Below are 18657 nucleotides of genomic sequence, written 5' to 3'. Positions count from 1 at the left end.
CCACACACTCATCCCTGCTGAAATACTCAGGGACTTTTAGCTATCTCTTATCTCTGAACAAAGAAAGCACTTGGTCCATAAACATACACAGGTCTGTCAACATGGTCAGCTATATCAGCTCCTCAGGATCTTAAATTGCATAAAAACCATCATGATATGTGCAGTTCACTTGTTCTTTAACATTGCCTGATAGAAACAGAAACTGCCCAGTAGTGCATGGTCAGGGAGGAGGCAGCCAGTGGACCCCCAGGCTGGGACACTGCAAGGTCTGTGCCAGCATCCTGCCACCATCACCCAAACCCCTTCTGCACCACTTGCCCTTCACAGGGTCAAGGTCCTCAAGGTACCTGGTGACCCACATCACCTGCCCCAGACCAATGGGGACCCTTAGCCTCATCTCAGGGTGCTGCCCCTAACTGGAGACCTCCAGTGGAGGTGGGGACGTCGTGGGGACAAGGATCTCTGCGTGCTGGTATAGGATCCTGTGAGATCAGAGACATGTCATTGAGGGTCACGGGTGGTTGACATCCCCATGCTGAGGTGGCCCTACCCCCAGCTCCATGACCCTCTACTCCCCCCAAATGCAGCTGCTATATCAGGGTCAGGGTCTTAGCATCACTCACAGGTTTCTCACCAGAGGAGAGGTGATTTGTTTAAAATTTGAGCTGTAAATCCTGGTTACAGGATTTACAAACAGATCAAAACAGATCTTAGGCACAGCTGCCTTCCCACTAGATGTCACCAGTGGCACAGGGACTACTGGGAGCCCTGGGACTGAATGTACTGGAAGCACCAGGAGATGGGGGAGCTGGGCTGGCCATGCTTGGTGGAAGGCAGCTTGGGAGGGCTTCTCATTGCATGTTGTCAGCGGGCACTGCTAGCACTGAGGTTCACTATACTGGGAGCACTGGGCTGAGGGTACTGGGACCACTGGGCAGTACTGGGATGGGAGGCACTGGGGGCAATAGGAGCATGTGTTTTGGGGGACGGTTTGGAGGCTGTATGTGCTGAGGATGGCATTTTTGGGTGAGTATTTGGGGTCCCTGGTGGATGTTTGTGGGCCATGGGCTAGTTTTGGAGACTATTTTGGGGGCTAAAGGGTCATGGGGCAAAGGCTACCCCACAGAGTGGTTGTCCCCTGCCATGTCTGAGCGGTGGAGGTGAAGGAGGTTTGGGGGTTCAACATACTGCAGGAGTGGGAGCCTCCTCAGGATGACAGCAACCCCAAGGGCACCAGCTACACCATGCAGAAGGTGATGGGGAAACGCACACCCACTGCTCCCCAACTTACCCCACCAGAACCCCCAGCTGATGCCTGGATCCTCTCCTTGTTGTGAGGGGACAGCCTGGATGCCAGTGTTCTGCTTTTGGCCTTGGGGGGAACCCCAGACATGTGGGTCTTCTCCTGGCTGCAGGGGCCACCCAGACATCTGTGTCGCATGCTGGTCCTGGGATGGCCATGTGGACATCCGGGTCCCACATGGAGGCCATCTGGATATCTGTGTCCCCTCAGTGTTGTGGAGGGCACACCAAAATCTGGATCTCTGTGGGGACCTGCCCAGATACCTGTCTCCTCCTGGTTCTGCTGGGCACCCCAAACACCTGGGTATTTTTGTATATTGTCCTCTGTCTCTGAGAGCCCAAAGAAGGGGGAAGTAGCTTCAGAAAACACCAGCTCTCTTTGCTGCCCCCATATCCAGCTGTCTGGGTCTTTCCAGCATTTTGAGACTGACCAGAGGATCCCTAACTCAGGCTGTGTGTGTGTGTGTGTGTGTCCCCAGGCCTGCCACTGAAGCCACTCGAGTTCCAACATGACCTGTGCTCAGCCCCACGGCTCAAAGCACCATGGCAGCTGCATCGCTGCCCTCAGCTGTGCTGTACAGGGGCAGCCCAAGGGGGGGACAGAGGGGGTTGGGGTACCCCTAATGCTGCCCCCTGAGTCCAAGATGGATGAAGATCAAGGGGAACAAGGAAATTTTGGGGTTCTTAACCACATGTCCCCCCAGTCCAAGGTGCGGTGGCTGAAGAACAAGGGGCCGTCAGGGAGGACCCCTACAGCCAGGGGGTCCCGACCCACCACAGCTGCAAGCCCGGGACTCGATCTGTAAAAAGCCCCTTCCAATCCGACCTCTTGCAGGACTCCGTGACAACCGGCTGCCACCGCCAGGTGTTACCTGGCAACAAGAGACACCACAAACACAGGCACATGCGGCTGGGCCCTGGAAGGCAGAGAGAGCGGAGGAAGGAGGCTGCTGGCTGCCCACATTCCTGACTTCCAGCTTCCCTCCGAGCACGAAGGCTCTCATCCGCCAGGACAGGTGCTGTGTTTTCGGGCAGGGCTGCAGCCATGTCCTCAGTCAGCCTGTTGGAGCTGCTGGATGAAGCCATCGGGACGCCCGAGGTCAATGTCAACTTAGAGGCGCTCCGCAAACTGCTGAAGGTCATGCTGGGACACCTGAGCCTGCTGGGCCTGCAGGGCGTGTTCCCCCTGGAGCCCGGAGCACAGGGGGCTCCTGACACCTCGGGAGCTGCCGGCATGGGACAGATGGACACGACTGAAGCCCAAGTGAGTGGCATCTCCAAAGCAGAGGCTTTTCCTAGCTCCCTGGGTGCTCCCCGCAGGATACCCCCTCCTCTAGGGTCTGTGCCCTTATACCAAGGTTTGGCTGAAGCCCTAGCTCCCAGCAACATGTTGGGTTTCACTGTGGGAAAGAGAGGGAGATTTGGAGCAAAAATCTGGGGCTGAAACACTGCTCTGGGTGGTTTGGGTCCTCTGTATGCTGGGTCTTTTCCTGCTGACCCAGGGTGTGCCATAGGCTCCCAGGACAGGGACAGGAGTCTCTGGGGAGCTGCTCACCTGGGGCTCAGCCCCACCACACATCTCTCTGAGACCACAGCTCTCTCCCAAGGGCGTGGCTGGGACGAAGGCTGGGCAGCCCAACATTTTAGAGGATATCCAGAGGATCAAGGAGGAGCTTGGCCAGGTGAGATGCCGCCATCACAACTTGTGGGTCTGAGAGAGCAGACAGCAACCTTCTCTGCGCACGCTGGAGGTTCAGCTGCATCCAGCCGTGCCAGATGAATGAAAAGTGCTGCCCACAGTGCCTGGCTATCTGGCTGGGCAAGACCCTGCACTGTCACCCACAGACCATGGCACAGGTAAAGGTCCTGCAGGCCCCCAGGGATCCTCCCCTGAGGTTCATCCCTCCCTACCCCCTCTCCTAGACCTCAGGTCTCTGCAAGGATCTCAGTGAGGAGGTCAGTGAGATGAAGGCCCGCATGGGAGAAGACATCCGGACGATCCAGGAAGCACTTGGCCAGGTGAGCTGCTGTCAGTGGCCTTGGGAGGGAATTGGGCCCTCGCCCCCGCCCTGCCTCTCAAGACCTTGCCTTGCCACCCCTGCCCTGTGGCTCTGTGGCATGATGGGCACTGGGAGAGAACAGTGGGAAGGGTGTCCCATGAGGGAAGCATGGAAACTCACCCTTGCCCACTAGCAGTCTCCCACTCTGCCTGCGGATCACCCTGGTGGTAGAAGTCACTGCCTGCTTCAGCCAACGAGATGCTGAGGCCCTTTGAACTACATGGAAAAATGGAACATGGGTGCTGGAAAGGAAAGAATGGAAAGATCTACCAGTACAGGGCAGCCACAGTCTGCACAGAGTCTCTCTGGCTTGGGGCCAGGCTCAGTTTGGATGCTCCTTGGTTCTGACTGCTGTCCTTCTTCTCATTCCACCCCTGGATGCTGCTCCTGCCAAGCCCCAGAGCACCACCCCAGGGATAGAGACAGGGACCCCCAGTGCCCAAAGTGACACCGCTGGGACACAGCCTGGATCCCAAGAAGGCCACCCAGCAATTGAGAACATCACCAGTGACCTGTCTGAGCTCCAGGGCCAGATGTCCTTTCTGGAGAGCTTGGCCAGAGACGTGCAGGGTGAAAAGGAGAAGGTGAGCCCATAGCAGTCCCTAAGGGGGCTGCAGGGATGCCAGGGGAGTTGGCAGGGAGGAGGCAGGCAAAGGAGGGTATGGGGTCCATGCCCTGACTCTGCCATCCCCACCCTTCCCAGATCAGACAGCTGGAGGTCGCCCTCAGAAAGCTGGGTGTGACTACAGCCGAGTGTGAAGTGGATGACACCAACCAGATCCTCCAACAGCAGGAGTAAGAATATGGGAGAGGATTTTGTATCCCACAGGGCTGCAGGGAGTCAGTGGGAGCTAGGGGCTGGTGGTCGGGGAGCATGTAGTTTGCGGAGCAAAGCTCACTTCCCAAGTGGCCTTGTGGAGGCTGAGCTTGCCTGTGCTCTCATCTTGTTGGCCAGGTCTGCACTGCAGGAGATTAAGCAGGAGCAGAAGGAGCTGAGAGAGGAGCAGAACATTACCAAGGCCACACTGAACCAGCTGGTCACAGCTGACCAGCTTCAGGAGCAGGTGAGGTTTGGCAGGAGCACTCCAACTGTTGCCCTTATTGGCAGGGTGATCCTTGTGGGGTTCCTGACCATATTCCCTGCCTGGCTGGGACCATCCATGGTACCTGAGTGTGTTGGCTGCATCCATCCCATCTCAAAATTAATTCCTTCTTCCCTTTCTGCAGCTGAATGAGCTAGGGGCAAAGATGGAGAGCATGGTACAGGAGCAAGAGTCAGTGGCACTGAGGAAGCTCCGACGCCACTGTGAGAAGCTCCAGAAGCAGATGGACTCCATGGCACCACAGCAGGTGCAGAGTTTACTGCCACAGAAGACTCAGGTAGGCAGCTGGCAGCATGGGGGGGCTTGGGAGGCTGTGTCAGAATCCCTTGTCTGGTTGTGCTTACTGTAATGTAGAGCAGCCACTTGCTTCCCCCTGAGTTTGTTTTGGATGGGTTGGCAGTATGGCAGGAAATTAAAGCCTTGATACAAATGTCCTACTGACACTGAGGGCTCATGGCTGGTGGACAAGTAACCTGAATCTGTCCCTGAGGGGCAGCCAGACATCCCTTGCATGGCACCATGTTGTCATTTTCCTCCCTGGAGCAGGATGAAGAGCTGCTGAAGAGCATCCAGGCCACTGTTGTGCGGGTGGAAGGGGACTGCGAGCAGCTCAGCTATGTGACAGGGAGCCTCCGGGATGACCATCTCCAGAATCAGAAAGATATCAAGGTCAGTGGCTGAACAGGGTCAGAGTATCCCCCAGGCACAACCAGGCTGGAGACTGCCAGAGGCTTGAGCCCACCTGCTCGCAGCCCTCTGTGGATTCAAAGGGCCTTTCCCGAAGTTTTTTGGATAGCAGGGAGCATGGGGTGCTTGGCTGGCCAGAACACAGCTCTGACCCCACTGTGGTGTCATGGGATGCTTTCTGTATTGGAAGGTTCTGTTCCAGTCCCTGGAGGGTCTCGAGAAGAAAGCAGATAAGGAGGACCTGATGCAGCTGGTATGATCTTGAGGAGTCCATCTTCAGCCCAGGGGGTCTTGGGCATGGTGACAAATACCCTTTGTCCTCTGGGTGCTCAGTGATAAAACTGGTCTGGGGGTGGAAGGGGGAGGGTGTCAGTACTTCCAGACTGGCTGCAGATCCTTTGCCAGGTCCCTCTGTCTCCCTCTCAAAGGCCCTTTGGCTGGTGGGATTGCCCACATGGGGGTGATGGAGTGAGTGGGCCACACAGCCCTGAAAAGGGCACGGCACGATGGCTCTGCAGGAATGTTTCTGTGTCTGGTGCTGGCCCTGCCTGTCAGACCTCTGCCCTGTCCCCACTGCTCTCCTGCCCTTCCTCCCTACTAGAAAGCGGACAAAGCTGCCCTGGGCAGCAAAGTCAGTTGTGCCCATTTTGATGCGAGCATGGAACATCTGGAAGACAAGTTGCGAGAGTTGCTGAGACGGATGTCAGGCCAGGAGCAGCGCTGGCAGGAGGCCCAGCAGCGGTTCAGAGATGCCTTGGACTACAAGGTGAGGAGTGCCTTATCCTCACAGTGCAAAACAGGGTCCTGGGGGCTTTGCAGCTTGAGGCAGCATCCCTCTGAGGTTTCCCTGTCTGCTGGCTTTTCGCTGGGGACCACCATATTCCATCCTGGGGCAGCTGGCTGAGGATGTGCATCTGTCCACAGCTGGATCGCCTGGAGCTGGGACCTTTCCAGAAGCAACTGGAGGATACCTGGGCAAGGATCATCAAGGACCTCAGGGATGAGTTGTCAGTAAAGCCTGAGGACGCTGCTGGACTTAAGCAGTGAGTTCAGTGGGATGGTATTGGCTCTGTCAAGAGCACTGGCCTTGTTCCCTCCTTTGTGGTACCCTGGCCTCAGATCAGGGTAGCCAACAAACTGTAGGGATGCTGACAAAGCAGCTACACCTTTTTCACACTTTGGTAGCAAGTTCCCCACATCGAAGGAGGCACAAGAATGGGCACCTGCAGAACACAGCTGTCCAAACCAAACCTGGGGTGTGGGAGCAGAGGTGTGAGGATGGAGGACAGAGCAACCCTCTGGGTTGTTCCCCTAGGCAGGGGTGCAACACATAGTGCCACAGGCCTGTCATGATCTGCCCCCCTTGGTGAGGCCCAGGGGAGTCGTGAGCACTGACAAGGTGATGACGTCAGGCAAGGACTGGTTTGGATGGCAGTGTGGGTTGCCTGCACCCTCCCCCTCACATACCTGCCTGCTCTGGGCAGCCACAGGCCACTGCTTCAGGTCAGCGGTGCCATAGTGAGCTCATCTCCTTTTCCCCTTGGGTCAGACAGGAACCAGGCTCAACAGCCCACAGTTCCCCCTACAAACACTGAGACTCCCTTCAGCACCGTGCCTGGCACTTCTTGCTGCCTGTGAGCTGCTGGCTGTGTGCAGGCAGCGCTGCAGTCCTGCCGGGAGCTCACCCAGCCCTTTCCCCCTTAGGCAGCTGCTGGTCCCTTTCAAGTGCCTGTCCTGCGACCGGCAGCTCAACGTGCCGGTGCCTGGCCCGTGAGTAGCACCGGTGTATCGGGGGGCTGCGGGGGTGGCGTGGGAGGATGGGTGCTGGCCATGCCCTGCTGGCACAGGGGCTTGGAGTGTCTGCCTGGAGGCTCTGACTCTGCCGAGCCGTCTCCGAAGCCATGTCTGTCAGACGTGCCGTGGGAACCCCTCCAGAACTCCTCCCCAAGGGCAGCAGGCAGAGGGATGCTGTGCGGGTGGATTTTGGTGCTCTGCCCCAAGTTGGGGTGACTCATTTGTCCCACCACCCACCCACGGCTCCTGCCCTCCCCAGGCACATTGACACACTGCCGCTCCTTCCATCGCTGCCCAGCAGCCACGCTGCACACCTCTCTACCACCATCACAGAGGAGCAAGCACAGCAGCACGGTAACAGGTAGGGGCATGGGGACCCATCGCTGGCCTCTGGGGTGCTGGATAACCCTGCTCTGATCTCCTGTGAGGGAAATCTCTTCCCTGAGTGGGGATGGAGGGCACCAGGGGGTCTGGGCAGGGCAGGGGAGCAGAGGGTGCCACAGAGGGCCAGGTGCACTTACTCCAGGTCTCTGAGTTTTTACAGCCCCTACTGTACTGCTCCATCAAGCCCTAGTCTCAGTGGCACTGAAGTTACATGTCATTAGTTGTATCTGGTCTCAGCCTGACCTCAGGGCTTGGTGAGGAGTCGATTCAGCACAGTGGGACAAGCATGGGTTTCCTGCAGCAGTTGTAGGGGAGTCAGGAGGGACATGCCTCATTGGGGAGCAGCCTCTGCCCCCCTTACTGACACAGTGGGATGAAGCCCAGGGTACCACAGTGTTGGACAATGAGCACCCCCATGCCCCATCCCTCAGGAAGGTGGTCAATGGCAAGTCTGTCAAGTCACAGAGCTGCCTGGGTCAGGATGCATGCAGTAAATCGCCCAAGGATCTCCTGCTTCTCTCCAAAAAGGTAGGGATGGTGAAGGGAGGAATGTCCGGGAGGAAGAAGGCTGGGAGAGATGCTGAGCATCGGGAGGGAACCCTGCCTCAGTTTCCTCAGGAAGAGGTGGGGGGGAGGGTTGCTTGGGGATGCTGAATTAGACCCCACATTTCAGCCAGCCACTTTGTCCTTTCTAGCCTGCCATGACTGAGCTGCTGGGCACAGATGACCGCATGGATCAGGGCCAGGAGCACAAACCTGAGGTGACAGAGGGCACAGGTTGAACTGGGTGTGGCCTATCAGGTGGTGGGAGAAGAGAGCACCAGCTGTTTGCCCGTGATGGGTGAGCAGGGCTCTGTCTGCATGCCTGGGCAGGTGCAAGGAGGGTCTGGGGTCTGGGGTCTGGGGCAGGCTGAGGAGGGGTGGAAGCTGGATGGCAGATGAGACAACGGGCCGTTAGGGGTGTTCAAGTTGGAGTGCAGTGTGGAGATGGCGCTGGCCCTTGCGGGACAACAGCCCATATGTTGGAGGGCAGCCCTGTCCCTGAGGGTCTCTGGCCATGCAGATGCCCCTGGGCTTCAGGGGACTTATCTCTGTCCTTCACCTCCAGGCCCAACCACCTAACTAGAGCACCAGCCAGCCTCAGACCTCAACCACTGATCCCAGGTGCTGTGGCATTTGCTGTAAATTCAGTTCCCCCTAGATGGAGCCAGCAGCCAAGCAGCTGGCTGGGACTGGGTCCTTGGAGCCCTGCATGAAGAAAAGACTGCCCAAAGAAAAGGGACTTCTTTTCAAGTTAATAAAAAAGTTGTGACTGCTGTGTTTGGGATTTTCTAAGCAAGACTGATTTTAAAACTAACCCTCTGCTTCAGAGCTACCACCCTAAAGCTGGCCAGGTGCCACAGGGAAGGGTGATGTTTCAGTGGGGGCAGGAACTGGAGAGCTTGGGGTGAGCCCCCAGACTGGGTCATGTGAGTATGCAGGGGGTGTCCCCGAGCCAGGTGGAGGGGCTGAGGTTTCCCTCAAGCCATGGGCTGTGGGGGTGCAAGAGGTGGAGTCCCTGGCTTGCCTCCCACTCATGCTTCTGGTGCCCCTGAGCTGAACTGCTCTTTGGTGAAGCTGCAGCAGCACTGTGTGTCTTTGGGGGCCTCAGATGAGCCCAAGAAGCACTGCCCCCTCTCCCACATCAGGCTCAGGGCTGGGTTCAACATCATCATCAGGGCCTGGGAATGTAGTGAACCTGTGGGACCCTTGCAGGGGATGCTTAGCTCCATATGGAAGGTGCAGTGCTGATGCCACTGTTACTGCTACTGCTGTCCTCACCATCCATGCCATCTGCTGACCCTAGTGTCCATTATGTGACAGTGGTGTCTCATAGGTAGGTCCCTGGGGTCCCATAAGTGACAGTGACCATGCAGCAAGTGCAGTTCCTACACCTCAAGGGGTCCATCATCTGCTTCACATTGCCCAGTCCTGTGGGGACCCCCCAACCTCACCCTGGGGTGCTGCTCCCAGGTGGGGCCCTCCACAGGGATGGGGACTGCCAGAGGTGGGGACCTTCAGTGTGATTGATCTGTGGGGGCAGGGATGTCAGGGTTGTCAGGCATCTTAGAAGGTTGGGAACAACCACAGAGGTTTGGAGACAACTATGGGATCAGAGACCTCCGAGGCTGGTGTAAGAGTCTGGGAAACAGCAGGGCATCAGGGGACATGCAGGGATGCAGGTCAGGGGTGGATGTTTGGGTGCACAGGACCCTGATTGTCCCACCAAGCCACTGATGCTCAGCACCCAGCAGGCTCAGCTGTGGGTACCCACAGAGGAGAGAGGCCAAGCCTCTCTCCTCACAGCCCCACATGCTGGTGACCACCCACAGCCTGGTGAGCACAGGGTGATGGTAGATGGGTGAGGGGTCCTTATTTCTTCCACATGGTGCTGGGCAGGGTTATGCCTTTACTTTGGTCCTAGATTTATAAGCCAAACACACTTAAAGGGGTAAAAGGGGTTTTACCTCGGTATTTAATAAGGATCCTTCAGTGCACAGTTCATCAAGGTGGAAAACGCCGAAGATGCACACTGCGTGTGATGCGTATACAAATTTTATAGACCTTGCATATTAGCATATCTGACAAAGATTCCCCAATAAGAAGCTTAATAGATGAAGTAATGTCCCCCCTATTCTGCCAACTTCTAAAGTCTCCCCCTCTCAGATGAGCCTTGAACCCTGTTTACAAAAATATGTCTCAGACAGCCTAGTTTTCATGGAGAATCCAGACAGAATAGGAACTTCCAGCCTGCAACTGGGAGCCTTTTAGAATGTTTTGTCTTCCTGCCTAGAAAAATACCGGAACGAAGTTACAATATCAAGCTACAAAAATTACAAATATGTATGCTAACAATAGAGAGAATATGGAAAAGGTATATAAAAGGCAAAAAAATCACAACAGCATCAAGGGGACCCTGGGCTGTAATCCGGGCAGTCCCCATTTCTGGCACCACCCACCCCAAAGCCACTGTGGGGCCACAGTGAAGAGGGGCAGGACTAGGGGTGCTGGGGTGGGCTGAAGGTGCTGGAGAAGGATGGGGACATCTCACCCCTGCTGCAGGGGGTCAGGCTGTTGGGGGGTGAGGATAGCTTGGGATTTGAGGTGCCTCAGAGCCCAGGGCTGGATGACTGGTGCCAGGTGCTGGGGGTGGGTCCAAGACCATCTGGCAGGTCCAGGCTTTTGGAATACAGTGGATATTTACTCCAGAACTTCACCTCATCACTGATGGGACATTTGCAGGCAGCAGCATTTCCAGCACCATTCTGGTTCTTTCTCTGTCTGGCTCCACCTGTATCAGATGCAGCTGGCTTTGCAGCAGAATTATTTTTCCCCCATTTCATTTAAATCAATTGCCTCCAGAACTCCTCTGAAAACTTCATTAACACCATTTACTGAATTTGCATCAGCCAAAATGTTAGTCATCAAAAGCTCTTCTCCTCCACACTTAACAGTTCTCCTTTCGGTGGATAAGCCCTGAGAAGCCAGGGACTCTGCATGGGATGACATCCTCTCTCCATGTAGGGCTGGCTAGGGGGCACCTCCAGGAGGGACAACAGACTTGCCAGCACTCATGCACTAGCTCTGTCCCATAGGAAGCGTACTGCAGCATCTGTAAGCACGGGGACATGGGAACAGACCCCCTGGCCTTCACTGGGCCTCTGGCAGGATCATCCTGGCATTGCTAGATCCCTAGGAGGGATGTGTTGGTGTCTGTGAGGCTGGCTGGAAACCTTTGGTCAGAGATACTGAGTTGGGGTGCCACAGCAGGAGTTGGAGAGCAGATGTGGGAGCAGGCTAAGGCATGGTTCGGTGTTCATGATTTCCACTCTGGGTGAGTGAGCTGGAGCCAGAGTGCTCCTTCCTGACCTCTTCTCTCAGGATGTTGCATTTACAGCATGGATCAGGTCTTTACAAATGCGCTTGGACCTGCTTTAAACTGTCAGTGTCCTCACGCTTCTTGGCGCGATGACTTTATGGCCAGCCACATCAATCACTGCTGGTCACACACACAGGTGCCAGTATCAAGTTCATTCTTCCCCTGGACTGGCTGTTGAGGACAAGAATATGAGGGTGGTGAAACCTGGCCCTGACCCAGCAAACATGCACGGGGGGAGCAGAGAGAGGTCCACAGGCCCCTGTGGGAGAGCTGAGAGGTCCATCTGCTAGCTCTGCTCAAGGAGCAGGGGCTGTGCATCCTCCATGCCCAACCATCTGCCCTCCCAGCTGCTGATGGGATGCTGCTGAGCTACCCCTGGGACTGAAAGGAGGCCGATCTCCTCCCTGGCCCCATGCTGGAGAACCAGCTCTGGGCCTGTTGAGCTACACAGAAAGGCAGCTTTTTTATTGTTTATGCTTCAGGGTTTTTGTATGGAGCTTCAAATTAAATATCCATAAAGCTTTTCAGATGAAAAGTGGATGAAATGGAGTGTTGGAAGCTCATCTGTTGGAGCAGGATGCTGCAAAGAAGTGCTTTGATTTACCCATTGCTGGACCTTGTCTTTCAAGGAAAGACCAACCTCACCATGAGCAAAACAGAGACAACTGATTATACAACTGAGCAGCACTGTAATTTGGGTCTCATTTGGTAATTTGTGACCTGTGTTTTGTCAGGGCCCTTGTTTAAAATTAGAACCCCAAAGATAAAAGTTGTTGCCTTTCCTGGTGGTTTCTCCTCTTCCTCAGTCTGATGTGAAGAGCGCATGTGGATGGGGAGGCAAGTCTGGCAGCAAAGGTGGAGTGACAGGGGCTGCAAGAGGCAGAGACGCGCCCAGTCCTGCCTGTGCTTCCTGATATCAGCACTTTATTACATGGTTGAACCCTAATAACAACTTTCTGCTGCTTCAAGATACTGGCTCATTTATTTTTTTCCCCTTCTATTCACTTGTAGGCAGTGAAATGGAGGATGAAAGCCCATTTGTGGCCTCTCTCCCTGCTCATATCCTGGCAGTGAATACAAAACCATGAAAAGGCCCCAGCCTAAGTGATCCTGGGAGACACAGTATGTGGGTTTAGCCCACTTTCCCTAAAGTCTCTACAAATACTAAGCAGTATTTTCTACTTGCAAAACCTTATGAAGCACACTGCAGCAGCAGCAAAGCCCCTTTTCTTCCTCAATGTGAGTTTTTACATATCTTTTAGGAAGGTTCTCCCTTTTTTTCTGGCCCATGTTCCCACTGACAATCAGCTGAGGAACTAAAACCATCTCTGTTCTCCCACTGAGGAGCAAAAGCATGAATTGTGACTAGTATTGTTAAATTAGGTGTTACAACAAAAATTAAATTAGTCTGGGGGGAGCGGAGCTGTTTATTGAGTGGAGTGTTTGTTTATTGAGTGGAATGGGGTGGTGGAAGTGTCTGCACTTGGGAGGTTCATGGGAGATTTTTGGGGACTCAGGGGCAGAGGGTGAGCAGAGCTGCCCCCTTGCCCAGCCAGAGCAGTGGCCAGGGTTGTTCACGTGCAAAACTGGCGGGGGGGAAAGCAAAGATTTCAGTCTGGCTATCAGCATCGCAGAAAGACATCTGCCCTCCCGTGTAATCCAGAGCCACCTTGATGTGTCAGAGTGCATGGCTGTGGGGCAGAGATGTGGGACTGGGCGAGACCATGCAGCTGCCCCAGCCACTGCCCCACGGCCCAAACCCCATGTCAGGGGCTCAGACTGAAGTAGCCCTTACAGGACATGAATTCCCAAGCCACCCCAGCAGCCAGCCAGGACCGAAACCAATCTCCACAGCCCAGCCATGCCAGCTCCACACAAAGCCCTGCTGACCCAAACACAGTGGAGAGACTCAACATGCCCCATTGCTGAGGGCAGAGGAGCTGGGGTGATTCCCAGCGGCCCGTGATCCAGCCATCTGCTGACACCAGGATTTGAGGGTGAGCTGTGGCTGGATCCAGGGTCACGGCTGCTGGCAGGGACAGGGATGTTGGTGGGACTCTATGCATCAGCTCCAAAATTTCCACCAGAGCATCAGCTCCAGGTGTTGAAGCAGAGCCCCAGCTCTGGACACTGAATCTGAGTATCAGCCCCAGGCACTGAACCCAAATGTTATCCTTGAAGCCAGACTCACCTCTCTGGTATCCCTCTGAGTCTTCCTCCAGAGAGCACTCCAAGATGTCTGAAAATAGAAGAAGACCCCAGAGACTTTTACTTCTGGATCTGGCCCTAGGCATGCCCCATATGCGCCCAATCCTTGTTGCATGGAGAAGGCAAGACCACCTGAGGTGGGAAACACAGCCCCCTTCATTTGTGGCATCACCTCCCTCCACACATAATTAGTGTCCTAATTTGAGTGCTAATTAACAAGCAACAGCCTTCTGCAACTCCCACCTTCAGTTTTCTCTCCCCTAAGGCTAATCAAGAGTAGGTTCCTGATTTTCTTTTAATTAAACAAGCATTTGTGATGCTTTCACTTTCCAGCCAAATTTGCCAGCCCTGGGGTTCTCCAGCCTCCTAGCTCTGTCCCAGATTTCCATTTCTGCTTAATAAACTCGCTTTTTGCCAATTTTTTACCCTCCAAGCACCTTTAAATTGTGTCACTGCCTTTGCCAGCATGCTGGTTTTTTGGGTAAAATCCTCAAGATCTGCTTCCAGCTCTGGCATCAACAGCAGCAATAGCTGCACTTTCCTCTCTGTGCACCCCAACAGGAGAAAACTGGGGTGTTTATGCAAAGAAATTCCCGAATTCCCTTTCCCCATTGCTGGAAAACCACAGGGATATCTTTACTTCCTTCCCTGGGCAGGGTTCTAGCTCCTGCTGGAGATATGATGGGAGATTTCCCCATCATCATCAAGTTTTGGATTAACCATCAACCCCGACCAGCTCCAAAGCAAAAAGCCCAGAGGAAAAGAATGCAGAGTGAGAAGAAGTTCCCAAAAATAGAGGATTTGGGGCCAAAACTTATGCTCCTGGTGATGCTTTTTGGCTCAAATACCTGCTCAAGGTGGTTTGGGCATCCTGGAGAGGAAGGAAGAAAGATACTTTGAGCTGCTTTCCTGTGAATAAAAAGGGAGGAAACAGGGATTTTGGGGAAAAGTTTTGGTTTACCCATAGCAGATCACCATCCGGTTGCTGGCACTTGGCCTGGAGCTTAGCACGGCTGAGATTGCCAGATCTAGGTCACTTCAGCAGCTTCACCACATTGCTGTTCCCCTAACCTCCAGCACAGGCAATGGAGCCAGGAAAGGAACCACAATTCCTGGTCACTCGACACTCAGTGGAGCCCTTTCAGCAACAGCCACAGCTTCTGCTTCTCAGCATAGACTCGAGTCTGGGGGACAAAGGAGAAGGAGGAGGACGCTGGAGGGGGAAGGAAGCAGTCTGGCCCCCACCGTGCACCGAGATGCCAGCAGCACCCACCAGCATCTCCTCTGGTCTCCCTTGCTGTCTCGGTCAGCTCAGCACGTCGCTCGTCCTCCTCTTGCAGGGCTTTTAGGGAAGCTTCAAAATGCTTCTGCATCCAGGAAAAAGGGGTTTATACTCCTGGAGAAGGGGAGAAAGTGGGGAGAGTGGGCTGGAACCCCTAAAGCACCTGAATTATGGCCAGTGCAGGTGGCCCCTCATCCTCCTCTGCAGCTGCACTGCAGCAGATATGCACGTGCATACCCATGTTATAACCACCTTTATAGTTAGGTTGAATGCACGCCCTCCCCTTATCCGAGCAGATGTGTAAACACAGTGATAAACAGGCACTACAGGTCTGCCAGACGCGCTGGGAAATCCCATCTCTCCAAGGCCTCCTGTAAAAAAGTTACCACCAGCCCCTAAAAAGTTCCCACCACCCTTCAGTTTCTACCCCCTTTCCCCTACTCCCTGCCACCCCAGCCAGCCCCAAACCCCCGGTGTGACCCCGATTTCCCCTCCGGTCCCGGAACAGGAACAGCAACGCTCCATAGCGCAGGCGCTGCGTGACAGCAGCACTTTGAATCGCCAATATTTAGAGTTTTGGTCTCAAACCTACCACTGTTCTATACAGCTCAGTTTTGGCTTTTAGATGCTTGCATTGTTTTTCTTCCCCACTGGAAAAATTCTAAAAGCTTGCCGCACCTCAAAACACATATTTAGGGACAGAAAACACAGGCAGCGGCAGGTGGGGGTTGGGAGGGACGAGTTGTTTACGAGCAGAATTCTCACTCCTGCGGCTGCAGCGGGGCAGGCGAAGCGCGGCCAGGAGAGGGCTGTAGGGGACAAGGATTAGAGCAGGAGCGTGAAAAGCGAGCAGCGTTCCGCTGAGCCCATGAGCAGCCCGGCTGGGAGCCAGGGGGCTGAAGTGAAATAAAAACCCACCGCTGTCCCTCCGCACCCAGACCGTGCGGGAAACATAGGAAGCGAAGAGGGGAAAAAAAAAAACCAAACTAGCAGATGTAGTATCTCTGGTGGGAGGTGGTGTTGCAGCAGAAATTCCAGAGGGGAATAATGTTAATGTAAATTTTGTAATAAAATTAATTCATGGAACTGAACCAAACGAGGGTCTTGGAACAAAAAGTTTCACTTTTATAGAATAACAAAAGTATGTTACATATATATATAATATCGTATAATACATATAAAAATAGTTTTATTATATTCACTATATTTTAACGATAGTAATGTTCTGAACTATGTTTCAATGTATCTCATATTTTTATAAAAAATAAATTATGTTTAAATATAATTGAAAACTTTATAGTATAGAGTTATAAAAATAATAAAACATACATAAAATATTTTTTAAAATACTAATCAGGAACTATAAATAAGGTTGAATAAACCGTAGAAGAAGTTTGATATTCCCAAACAGCTGTAAAAACCACTGACCCCCAAAACCGATCAGCTTTGGCTTTTTCAGGGTAAAAAAAATAGGGAGAAATGATGGAAAAAACCCCATATTGGGCATTCGTGACACCGTTTATAGCCCCAGATTTGCCCTTGCCCGGGGGTGGGAGGGGAAAGGGGGCGAATGGAAAAGCTCCCCCCTAATTGTTTGATCTCGGGCAGCAAGAGGAAGCGGCGCTGTGCGATCCCTGCAGTGACTGCTCGAGGCGCGATGGATCGAGGCAGGGCGAAACCGCGGAACCCAGCCCGAATAAACACAAAGGTTGATCTCTCGGGCCAAAAAAGGAAAGGGGGGGGAAGTCCAAACCCAAACCTAAAATCCTTCTTTCCTTCTTTTTTTTTTTTTTTTAAATTATGCTGTCTTCTAAGAAACGCCCAGAAAATTACTTTAATTAACAGCAGACCAACTTAATGCTTAATTAATTGTTAATTATTTCAGGCACTTATTGTCCTTTCTTAAGAAGAATCTCAGCCTACATAAGGCTTCTGCTGCAGCAAGAGAAGTCAGGGCTTTGCAAGGTATAAATATTTTCCCAGAAATGGTCTCACCGGGGTGAGGTGGCGGTGAAGGGGCTACACGAAGGGGCGCACCGGGGGTGACTGTCGCCTCTGGCAGGTGCCGCCAAGAGGGCTGCACCGACAGGAGAGCGAGGTGCGAACAGAATGTATCGAACGGAATACAACAAATAGAATGAAGGAGCCGCAGCGGGCTGTGGGGTGCCCCCGCCCCGCATGTCCCTGAGCTGCACGCTTATCGATAAGCGCTGCCCACGGTGTGCGCGGCGGGGGAGCCGAGTGACGGCAGCCAGAGCCGGGACAGCGGATTCCTGCGGCGGGGAGCAGCGGGGCATGCTGGTCTCCATCAAGGCCACAGAGTTCAGGCACCGGGACAGGTCAGCCACCCCGCAGCCAAGGACGGGACCCGTGTATCCCGCTGCCCCGCGGAACCAAGAAGTGCCTTAAAATCTAGCCTAATCGCACACACAAGCATACGCACAAAAGGAAAATTGGGGCTGTTTTTTCTATTTTATTTTTTTTTTAAATTCACGACCTTCGTGGTGGACAGCAGCACAAGACTGATCACTAATTAAAGCAGCTGAGAGGGGAGCTGGACAGGAAACAATTTGTGTCCCTAGGAATATGGGCAGCACCTAGGGCTCTGTTTGGGGGCACACAGGTGGCATCTTGCAGTCCAGCTACCATGTCCATGTCCTGCATCTCCTGACAATGACCCCCTGACAGCTGCCAGCCAGCTCCTGGTCTCACTGGGACTCTCTGGCCTCATCCTGCTCCTCCTCCTCATCCCACCACACACTTTTTTTCTCTGCCAAAATCTGTGGGAGAGGTGGTGTGCCAGTCTCCATGGTCATGTTCGCTGTGGGGACACCCATGGAGGGATCCATGTCTGGGAGGAAGGAGGAAGGTGGGGAGTGAGCGGGTGCAGAGCCTGCTGCTTACTTCCCCTTGGACAAGGTCCTCTTCCTCCTGAAATGATTTTGACTTCTCCCCAGAAAACTGAATTGTCCCAAAATACAACTGAATTCTTTCCAAAATAACTCTGAATTCCCCCCAATATCTCTGAATTTTCCCAAATACCTCTGCATTCAGCCCCAAAGCTTCCAAGTTCTCCTAAAATACCTCTGAATTCTCATTTCCTGGAGTTGCTGTCACATTCCTCACCTGGAAGCTGCTCCCTATTCAGCTCCATCATGCATAAAGGGCCAGAGCCAGACTTGGGGAACTAGGGGGCAATATTTAACCAATTTCTGTCTTGTGGTACCATGCAATAATGCTTTTTGCTTTTTTTTTGGTTTTTCTTTTTTTTTTTGCATTGCCCTTATTTTCCTCCCTTCCCTCCCCAAGGCCTGTGTTGAGAAAGTAAACGGCTCCAAAATGGAGGAAGAGGGGCAATCAGAGGGTGCAGGAGGTGTCCAAGCACGTCATGGCCCCATCTGCAGGCGAGAGATTGGAGGCCTCCTCCCTTCTTGGCTGATAAAAGCTGGCAGAGGCTGAGACAGGACTGAGCTTTGGCTGAGCCTGTGCCAGAGAGAGGAGGAACAAATCCCAAGGGGAAATAAACCCACTGGAGAAGCAGCAAGTGGAGGAAAAGCATCTGGAGGAACCCCAAAACGGCATCAGTGACAGCAAGGAAAACACCAAGAAGGTTTGAGTGAAGGGGAAAATCCCTGTGCTGATAGGTGGGTTACATGGCCCTGATGTATTTTGGGGGTAAAAGGGGATTTTGAGCCCCCTCCCCATCCCATGAACTCAAGAAGGGAAGTGGATTTACCCTTGCTTTGACCTCAGGATCTCTAAAGGTGTTTTGCAGTGGAGGGTCATGGTGATTATTTGCTTTCCATCTGCTTCTAACAATCCAGTGGGGGAAATCTGGGTGAGAAGCAGCATGGCTCCTGCTTTTATCTTCATTTAAGGGTGATTTTCTTACCATTTTTCTGCTTTTACTCATCACCC

At 53.6% G+C, this 18657-nt stretch overlaps 1 protein-coding gene and 1 long non-coding RNA gene across 8 annotated transcripts; one reads left to right on the top strand and one right to left on the bottom strand.

The window, feature by feature from the left end:
- Positions 1 to 1846: 1846 nt before the first annotated feature.
- LOC146424831 (glutamine-rich protein 2-like) lies at positions 1847 to 8650 on the top strand. Of its 2 annotated transcripts, none has more exons than XM_085043120.1 (16): positions 1847 to 2566; positions 2910 to 2984; positions 3226 to 3321; positions 3764 to 3946; positions 4066 to 4157; positions 4318 to 4426; positions 4590 to 4742; positions 5012 to 5134; positions 5343 to 5405; positions 5754 to 5918; positions 6077 to 6195; positions 6857 to 6922; positions 7206 to 7307; positions 7762 to 7858; positions 8026 to 8091; positions 8439 to 8650. In XM_085043120.1, the coding sequence occupies exons 1-16, from the start codon at positions 2348 to 2350 to the stop codon at positions 8454 to 8456; spliced, it is 1746 nt and encodes a 581-aa protein (XP_084899246.1). In that variant the 5' UTR covers positions 1847 to 2347; the 3' UTR covers positions 8457 to 8650. The 2 variants fall into 2 exon arrangements, with proteins under 2 accessions (XP_084899246.1, XP_084899245.1); XM_085043119.1 differs by having other exon boundaries at positions 1848 to 2566; positions 3758 to 3946.
- Positions 8651 to 9827: 1177 nt separating this feature from the next.
- LOC146424830 (uncharacterized) lies at positions 9828 to 17987 on the bottom strand. Of its 6 annotated transcripts, none has more exons than XR_014847094.1 (4): positions 17824 to 17987; positions 14731 to 14824; positions 14306 to 14641; positions 9828 to 13488 (listed from the first exon to the last, which is right to left on the bottom strand). It is a non-coding gene; the product is annotated as an uncharacterized LOC146424830 (long non-coding RNA). The 6 variants fall into 6 exon arrangements; XR_014847091.1 differs by lacking the exon at positions 17824 to 17987 and having other exon boundaries at positions 9828 to 12940; positions 13441 to 13488; positions 14731 to 15141; XR_014847092.1 differs by lacking the exon at positions 17824 to 17987 and having other exon boundaries at positions 9828 to 11420; positions 13441 to 13488; positions 14731 to 15141.
- Positions 17988 to 18657: the final 670 nt, after the last annotated feature.

Source organism: Lichenostomus cassidix, chromosome Z (assembly GCF_008360975.1).
Source record: "Lichenostomus cassidix isolate B80296 chromosome Z, HeHo_3.0, whole genome shotgun sequence".
Classification (NCBI taxonomy): Eukaryota; Metazoa; Chordata; class Aves; order Passeriformes; family Meliphagidae; genus Lichenostomus; species Lichenostomus cassidix.
Note: the sequence above shows the minus strand (reverse complement) of the source record. Positions and strands in the feature narration are given on the sequence as shown.